This window comes from Peromyscus maniculatus, chromosome 10 (assembly GCF_049852395.1).
Source record: "Peromyscus maniculatus bairdii isolate BWxNUB_F1_BW_parent chromosome 10, HU_Pman_BW_mat_3.1, whole genome shotgun sequence".
Taxonomy (NCBI): domain Eukaryota; kingdom Metazoa; phylum Chordata; class Mammalia; order Rodentia; family Cricetidae; genus Peromyscus; species Peromyscus maniculatus.
Window position 1 is genome coordinate 4,815,118 of NC_134861.1, and position 9,627 is coordinate 4,824,744.

Below are 9,627 nucleotides of genomic sequence, written 5' to 3' on the forward strand. Positions count from 1 at the left end.
TTTTTATTTATTTATTTATTTTGTTTTTCGAGGCAGGGTTGCTCTGTGTAGTTTTGGAGCCTGTCCTGGATCTCGCTCTGTAGACCAGGCTGGCCTCGAACTCACAGAGATCCGCCTGGCTCTGCCTCCGAGTGCTGGAGTGCTCCGACAGGCCTGTCCCTCTTTTTCGCAGACCCTTCCTTGTAAGTGCCGTGAAGTACAGTACCCAGCACTTACCCACAGCCCGGGAGATACACTCATGGTCTCTAAGGCTGGCTTCCCGGGGAGGCTCTGCAGAACCAGCTGCCATCTGGGGCTATGCATTCCCTCCCTGCTCTGCAACTGCTCTCCTGACTGAGTGCAGGTGGGGTTGGGGGAAAACTTCTTCTGAAGTCTGTCTTAGGCAGCAGACTAGTTTTAAAATAAACGGAAGTGTCAGACAGCCCCTGCCCTCACTGCTTCCAGATTTAACTCTGGAATCTGTTTTCTTTCTTGTTGTTTGTTGACTGGGGGGAGGGGTTAAGACAGTTTCATATACCCCTGGCTATCCTTGAACTCATTGTGTAGTGAATGATGACCCTGAACTTCTGATCCTCGAACCTCTACCCCGTTAGTACTGGATCACAGGCATACCCCACCATACTCAGACTCATTCTGGAGTCTGTTTTCCATGTTTGTTCCCCTTTTTAACACCCATCTGTGCCCGGACATACGTGGCTGATGAACAGTGACTACTTCTCTCTGACCAGTATCATTGGTGCCCTGTGTGCTGACGTCAGTGTCCACACTGCAGGCAACTGGATCAGTAGCCCACCCAGATCACTGGTCCTGGAGTAGAGTGAGGCCACTGTAGGTGTGGATTTTGTTCTGGGTAGCTCCTTCTAGAGGTAGACATGAAGTTCCTTCTACTCGGGGTGGATAGAGGTGTAGAAAAGAGCTGAGAGGATTGAAGGGATCTCCACAAGGTGGAGAAGACACAGGGTCTGTGGAAAGGAGAGCAGATACAGGAACATGGCACTCAGATCACAGAGCTTTGGCTCCTGACAGGGAGCACTGCATAGCCAGCTGACAGGACCCTCAGAAGCAAGCCCCTAACCTCAGAGCCAGGTGTGGATCTGAAGGATCATGAGGTGCAACATCTGTGATCAACTCCGCCCTGCCGAGCCCCACTGTGTGAACTTTTCTCCACAGCACCTTTCTTGATGCCCACTCACCAGGTCCTCACACAACCACCAACCTAGTGCTCTCTTGCTTCTCATGCTTTTTTAACTTCCCAGGAGGAGGCCCCGGAACGCCCCTCCCTGTGTTCACATGGGAGCGCATGTTGAGTGACCACTGTGTACGTACGTGGCCCTACACTCATCCCTGGGTCCTGGAATGCCTGTGCCGGAGAGGCAGGGTCTGGAGAGCAGTTTTTCCTTTACATTCAAATGTCATTTTAATGTATTTATCTTAAAACTAAAACCTCTGGATTCAGTGTTCCCTTTGAAGCTGATCCATCGGATTGGCCAACATGGGCTTGTGTCACAGGTTCACTATTGCCTGCCAGCCCAGGATCTCACTGGTCCATGCCCTGCTTCACCTGCGTGAAGTCTGCATCAGCCATTTCTTCCCACAAGATCTGTCCACACCACAGCAACTCAGCACCTCCCCCCCACCAGCCCCCTCCCCCACCTGCCCCCTCCCCCACAGTGCCATCTGTGTGAGTCTGGCTCTTGGCCCCACCCACTCTTTAGTCCCACACCCTTGTCAGGGTAGTGACACCTCCTCCTCTCCTGGGGCACCAGTGGTCCTGGACATTTTCAAACAAGGACACTGCACCCGTTCCTACCCTGCCAGGGCTCCACCTCCTGGATAACGACCCTCCCACACCCACGGGATGCTCCAGCCTGGCCTCCGCCTCAGTGACTCCTTGCTATGCATCCCCCCTCTGCCCAGGTCTGCCTTCTGTGTCCCTTACCTCCAGGTTCACATAATGGGTATGCTTACTCGATTTGATTTTTAACATTCTTCTAAGTACAACTTCCTACTGTCTGACCCGTCCACAAATATTCAGATCACAGTTTCACCACAGCTAGACTGGTGTACTGGTTACCACTCATTCCAGAATACTTATATCACCCAGACACCTCACACCCCTTACCCTTTGTGACCACTTAGACCACCTACATTCACACATATACTCACATGGTGTGCATGCATTCTCTATTTTCTGTTGCTGTGGGATTTCTGGTCCTGCAGTTCTATAAATAGGATTTGTGTTGTGGTTGTGTGTCTCCACAGGAAGACAGGCCTCCCTCCTGCACTTACTGAAGTCCCTTGCTTCCTGGAGGGTGGAGGCACAGTGGCCTTTGGTAGAATTTTGCCACTTTGATCTGACAAGGCTCAGATACAAATGTATACAGATTATCCACAATCAAAACATTTGAGGGGCTGAATATCCAAAACTAAGGCACTGATTAAAATGATACTCTGCCACCAAAATATTAGAAACACTAATGTCAAGGAATCATCCTCACTATGTTAAATACAAGATCATCACCAAATGCTGTCACTACAAGATTTTTTTTTTTTTTTTTTTTTTTTTTTTGGTTTTTTTGAGACAGGGTTTCTCTGCGTAGTTTTGCGCCTTTCCTGGAGCTCACTTGGTAGCCCAGGCTGGCCTCGAACTCACAGAGATCCGCCTGCCTCTGCCTCCCAAGTGCTGGGATTAAAGGCGTGCGCCACCACGCCCGGCTACCTCACTACAAGATTTTTATTCTTATTATTATCTTTTTTGTTTTGTTTTGTTTTTTGTGACAGGATTTCTCTGTATGTAGCCTTGGCTGTCCTGGATCTCACTCTGTAGACCAGGCTGGCCTTTAACACATAGAGATCCACCTGTCTCTGCCTCCTGAATGCTGGGATTAAAGGCGTGCGCCACCACTGCCAGGCCTTTTTTTTTTTAAATAGGGTGTCATGCATCTCAGGCTGACCCTTGCTGTGTATTCAAGCATGACCTAGAACTTGTGGTCTTCCTGTCACCACCTTCCACATGATGGCATTACAGGCTTGCACTACTGGAGTTAGAACCAGGGCCAGACAAGTGCTGTCAACTGAGTTCCAGCCCCAGCTCTCTGTAAAAATTCTTAACACTTGTGTGTGTGTGTGTGTGTGTGTGTGTGTGTGTGTGTGTGTGTGTGTGTGTGCGCGCGCGCGCGCGCATAGATCAGTAGACGGCCTGAGGAATTCAGTTCTTCTTCCACACTGTGAATCCTGGAGATTGAGCCCAGGTTGTGAGGCTTGACAGCAAGTGACTTTACCTGATGAGCGATTTCTCTGGCCCCATTTTAACCCTTCCCGAGGGAACACTTTGGTGTTGTCCAACAGTATCCATTTCCATCCTAAAAAAAACACCACCTCCAACCCCTCCCAGTCCCTCCCAGCCCCTCCCAGCCCCTCCCAGCCCCTCCCAGCTCCTCCCAGCCCTCCCAGCCCTTCCCAGCACCCCCCAGCACTCCCAATACCCCCCAGCCCCTCCCAGCACCCCCCAGCACTCACTGGTCTTCCTTCCCTGGGCATCTGCCAATACCAGGAATTTTTCTGTGAGTGGAACCACATGGAATTAGTCTCCTGTGACTGGCTTATTTCCCCCAGCACATTGAAATGTGTTAGAATTTCTTTCCTTTTTAGGGTTAATATTCTATTGAATGTGATTAATGTTATTTGAAACATGGAGTTTTTTTGTGTTTTTTTTTCCCCCAGTGCTAGGGATCAAACTCTGGCTTTGTGCATGCCAAGCCAGTGCTGTATCACAGAGCAGTACCTTCAGCCTTAAGTACAAGATCTAAAAAACTACATCCAAAAGAATAAAACACCTAGGAATAGATTTAGCCAAGGAAGTCAAACACATGGCAACTGAGGACTGCAGAACATGGTGAGGAAACAAAAACAGAGAAAGCCTACTAAGATAGAAAGACAACCCAAAGCCCATGTTCATGGATTGGCAGGATGTCAGTGCTCTCCAGAGTGACCTATAGGTTCAGTGCAATCCCTGTAACACACCTCCGTCCTTTCATGGCTGAAATGGAAAAGCTGTTCTGTAAATTCTTTTTTTGTTTTGTTTTTCAAGACAGGGTTTCTCTGTGTAACAGTTCTGGTTGTCCTGGAACTCACTTTGTAGACCAGGCTGGCCTTGAACTCTCAGAGATTTGTCTGCCTCCCAAGTACTGGGATTAAAGGCATGCGCCACCACCAACTGGCTATTATTTTGTAAATTCTTATGTAACCTCCATGGGCCTACAGAGGAAAAAACTTTGAAAAAGAAACAAAGAATAAAAAGGATTCATACAGTCTGTTTCAAAACTTACTACAAATAAAAATGGTGGCCCCGGCCACTTAGAAAGAAGTGAAGGGCAGTGAAATGGAATTAAGAGATCAGAAGCCCTTCCATCTGTGGCCAGATGATCCCAGACAAGGATGCCAGGAGCATTCAAGGAGGAAGGGATGTTCTCTTCCGTGAATGCTGCTAGTACATGTCTGCCACATCATACACTGTTATCACTAGTTTTGTGTCAGCATAGCCTCTGTACCCATATATTTGGCCACACCTCAGTCTGGATGTTGTGAATGCATCTTAAAAATGAGTTAATGGGGCTGGAGAGATGGCTCAGTGGTTAAGAGCACTTACTGCTTTTCCAGAGAATCCAGGTTCAATTCCAGTACCCACATGGCAGCTAACAACTGTCTGTAACTCCAGTTCCAGGAGACCCAACACTCATAGCAAAAAGCAAAACACCAGTGCACATAAAATAAAAATAAATTAAAAAAGAGATAAAAAGGATTACAAATTTTTTAAAGTAGTCAAATTATTTTTAAAAAGTTAACGTTTAAATGAATAGAGTTTTGAGTTCAGCAGATTGCCCTCTATAGTTAGTGCAGTGGGCCTCAAATGATCAGTTGAAATCCAGGGAATAAACAGGCTAAGGTCCCCTAAGTAAGAAGGAACTCTGTTTGTGACTGTAGTGACCACACTTCCCCGCGTCTCCAGCCCGCTTGGCACCTGCCCTTGCAGTTTGAGTTTACTCCCAATCTTGTAAGCCAGTCTCTCTCTCTCTCTCTCTCTCTCTCTCTCTCTCTCTCTCTCTCTCTCTCTCTCTCTCTCTCTCTCACACACACACACACACACACACACACACACACACACCACACCCACACACCCTCCATGCCTCCCCCTTTCTCAATTTTTGCCTTATTTGTCCAGGATACAGCCGCCATCACAGACCAACCTGCTTCTGCTGGGTGTGAGCTCACTACTCAGCAGGACCACCGAGTCCAGAGGCAGCACAGTGCCTGTTTCTCCTGTGCCTTTGGATTCTTGCTTTGCACACAGAATCCATCCTTCAAAGGGGAAAATAGTCCCTTCGATTCTGTTTGTCACTTTTTCTTACCAAACCGGGTACATTCAAGAAGACTGTTACAAACTGACAGGGGTTCTGTGTGGGACGGTGGGAACTGGGGCTGTGTTGGCAAGGAGACCATGTCACAGCCGGAGAAACAAGCAGAAAGCCCACATAGCCCTAATCTGTGCTCAGATGAGGGGGCAAAGGCACAGGTACATGGTCTGTGGGCTCCTGAGATGTGCCAAACGGGAGCATCTGGGCCCCAGAGACACCGGAGGAGATACTGGAGAAGGGTCCAGGCATAGGGCTCTGAAGGCGATGTGTTGGGAGTTGGCTGGTGGAGGTCACCTCAGAGCTGGACAGTAGGCCCTGGGACTTCCAGAGGGTGGGCAAATGGAGGTGGCTGTCAAGGAGATGAAATGATAGGGTCAGGGCTGCCTGGAGGTGGCACCTGAATGGAGCTGGCCTTCATCAGGTGTTGAGCTGGGTGCTGGGTGCTGGGTGCTAGGTGCTGGGAGGGAACAGTGAAGAAAGCCCCCATCTTGGGTGGGGGCATCTGGGGAAGGGTTGGTCTTGCCTGAAGGGTGACAGGAGACCCACATGGGAACTTGTCTCTAGCTTGAGCTTGGCTTTTAAAGTGACTGTTGCAGGCCTGATTTCTGTGAGTCTCTGCAGATCTAGTTTTTCACTTTCAATGAGGTAGATGTTGGTAATAAATCTTGATCTCATTTCTCTGTAGCATTGAGGTGAGCAAATATATTCCAGGGTTGTTAGATCCCTGCTGTGAACCAAGCTAATGAACTTGATGGTAAAGTCTGGATAGTAATTGCCATTACCTTTTCCTTGACTTATTGAAACTCTATTTATAGGAGGTGAAGGGGGAAGCTATCGCTAAGCTTTGCTAATGGGGTTGCCCCAAGTCCCAGCTGGCTGCCAGTCTTCTTACAGACGTTGAAGCTGAAATTATAGGGCTCACTCAGAGGCCCACAGAGCCTAACCACACTGGCTTGTGTGTCTTGAATGCAGTGGCCTTGTGGTCTATGCAGATGGACCCCTGAACTTGGACCGAAAGGTGGAGGACATGTCTGAGCTGTTCCGGCCCTTCCACACGTTGCTGCGGAAAATAAGGTGAGGGCTGGGAGAAGGTTGTTGAAGTCAAGTACTCAGCCCCTCTGAGTCACGAGAGCTGGCCACACATCCTCCTGTGTAATACCTGTGTCCATAGTGACCCAAGCCAGCCTTTATCTGCTCTGCCAGGGCCTCAGAGTGGTTGGCAGCTTTTGCGTGCCGAGCTTTAAGGAACCGTAAACTTCACACTGCCCAAACTTGGGTGTTTCACAGAGCTCAGTGTTTGCTCTCAGTTCCCAAAAGCCCTGAAGTGCCCTCCAGGAAGCTCATACATCATCAGTCTTGGTTTGTTAGGCTCCAGCCGATGTGTTGGAACCCTTCTGCTGTATCATACCTTTCTCTTGTTGGGATGAGAATTCTGTCCAGCGGCTTGTTGGGATGGGTTTTTCATACCCTAGGGATGGCCCCATGATGAGCTGGAAACAATTTGGAGGCCATGGCCACCCATCTTATAAGTGCCTCCTTTGGCTCTAGGTCTTTGTAGTGTCATCCATGGGTCTGGCAGAATGTCGAGAGCCTCCTTAGAACCTGCTCAGCACAGGGTAGCCTCAGACACAGCCAGTGAGGCCAGAGTTTCTTTGAGGGAGCACAGAACATAGAACTATGCCAGAACAGATTTCCCTAAGAAGAGACCCCTGTGGGCTTTCCCTGTGGGCAGCCTTGAAGTCTTGGGACCTCAGGGAGACTTCAGCAGACTGGGAGCAGGGTGCTCCATCTATTTCACAGTTCAGTTTATCCTGTAGATGGCTCTTGGCTGTTTTCCTCTCTCTGAGTGGAACGCAAACCCTAGACTTAGAGGCCGAGGACCTGCCCTTCTTGGTTCCAAGACAAGGGAGAACAGTAAGTGAGGAGAGATCGTAGACAATGCTGGGGCCAGGAAGGAAAGCACACCAGGCCTTGGCAGAGGGGGTCCTCACAGGAAGAATGGGGCAGATGCTGGGGTAATGGGAAGAAGTTCTGTGGGCTCAGGAGAGAGCGAGGCCCAGAGAGACCTGGCCCTTCTTCGCGGGAAGCATTTGACAATCCCAGGCAAATGTTTCTTTGCCCAGGGTTCGGACTGGAGGCCAGAACCCAGGTGCAGTGTGCTGGGGGACACACCAGCACTGGTGCAGCCAGGCAGCAGGGCCGCTGGGTCAGGTGTAGAAGGACTCTGGACACAAAGCCCCTCAGGAACAAGGGGAGGTTCCCTGCAGTCCTGCACTCTCGGGAGACAGATGCATGCCACAAGCTCACTGCCAGTCTGCCCTGGAGACCTTTGCCAAATGTTGAAGGTCCATGGAGTGGAGGGTTGGAAGGTCAGAGGCCGAGCTGGAACTCACAGGGGCAGAGCTCAGTCTCTGAAGACTTTGGAGTCTGGGAAGATGGAGGCCGACCAGCCTCAGAGTAGTGGTGAACCTGTTGGATGTCTGAGCCAGGGTGATAATAGACCCTAATTCAATATCCATCGCCAAAGACAGGGAGCACAAGACAGTATTACTCGCCACTGTTAGAATGTTTTAGGTGTGATGTCCATCATGCAGTTCAAACCTGTTGAAAAAGTGTGGAGGCAAGAAAATGTGATCAATGGTCAAGAGAAGAGCATGTGACTCATAAGCTAGACTTAACATACAAGACTATGAATTACTGTACTGCAGAACATACAATAAAGAGGGGATTGGAGAAGAGGACGGAGAACTTTAATAGATCTAGGATCTATTAAAAGTGATGTTCAAGAGCTAAAATGTTCACTGTCTGTAAAGCGATGGGTGGGTCTGATAGCAGATGGACCCAGCAGAACACAGAAGTAATGAAGCGGAGAACAGGTCACCAGAGGAAGCACAAACAGAAGCTCAGAGACAAGAAGGAGTGAGGAAGCAAGCAGACAGAACCGTCAGTAGGAGGGACATGTGCAATACGTTCAAAAGCCTAGCACATGTCGTTGGAATCCCAGAAAGGGAGAAGAGAGAATGAGTAGAAATAATACTCAAAAAAATGGCCTAGAATTTTCCAAAGCTGATGAGACATCTACCATATATTTGGGAGCTCAAATCACAAGCAAGATGAGCACAAAACATTCCTGTGCATGTCTGTAGTAAAATTGCAACAAAGAAAAACCTTAAGAATGGTGAGAGTGGAAATAGCATACTTTAAAAGTATCATAAGGTAGACCCCTCTGCACACCAAAACAAACAACAAACAAACAAAAAACTGGGCATGGTGGCACATGCCTGTGACTCCAGTGTTTGAGTTAAAGTCCAACCAATGCAAAAATAAAAGAATGAAAGCAAAAAAAAAAAAAAAAAAAAAAAAAGGACAAAAGACCAAAAGACATCACTACAGACTTTATAGGTACTATGAACAATTCTATGAATTTGACAATGTGAATTAAAGTAACAAATTTTACAAAGTAGTCAAAGCTGACAGAAGAAACAAAACTTTTTTTTTTTTTTGGTTTTTCGAGACAGGGTTTCTCTGTGTAGCTTTGCGCCTTTCCTGGAACTCGCTTTGGAGACCAGGCTGGCCTCAAACTCACAGAGATCCACCTGCCTCTGCCTCCCGAGTGCTGGGATTAAAGGCATGCACCACCACCGCCCGGCAAAACAAAACTTTTAAATGCAGTATGTGTTAAGAGAACTTAATCCATTATTTATAAGCCTCCCACAAATAAAATATATACAGAATAGATAATATGGATCAATATACAGCTCCCCAACTTATGGACATGAGGCGTTGCGGAACTTTTTTTCTAATAAATGGGCTGAGCTAATAGGTATCCATATGAGAAAAAAAGTCTCATTTATGCCTGTCTATGGCTACTGCAATCACATACCAAATCAATTCCAGATAGAGGTATAAATATGAAAAGAGAAACTATTGAGCTTTTGGAGGAAAACAGTCAAGATCATCATTGTAATTGTGGAGCAGGCAGCTATTTCCTAAATAGGACACAGAATAGGACACATTTTTACTAACTGTAAAAAATGTGTGGTTGGTGATCCAGGGCAGAGTTGGGCACTTACCTAGCTTGTGTGAGGCCCTGGGTTCAATTCTCAGCACCAGTAAAAATATGATACAGCCGGGCGTTGGTGGCGCACGCCTTTAATCCCAGCACTCGGGAGGCAGAGCCAGGCGGATCTCTGTGAGTTCGAGGCCAGCCTGG

The 9,627-nt window shown here is 48.1% G+C and overlaps 1 protein-coding gene across 3 annotated transcripts in view; it reads left to right on the plus strand.

The window, feature by feature from the left end:
- Zfyve28 (zinc finger FYVE-type containing 28) overlaps positions 1-9,627 on the plus strand; it is a 120,589-nt gene that overhangs the window by 80,718 nt on the left and 30,244 nt on the right. For all 3 annotated transcript variants that reach the window (XM_042285799.2, XM_042285800.2, XM_042285798.2), the window contains exon 7: positions 6,387-6,488. In XM_042285799.2, coding sequence (XP_042141733.1) covers positions 6,387-6,488 — 102 coding nt within the window. The remainder of the gene's footprint in view (positions 1-6,386; positions 6,489-9,627) is intronic.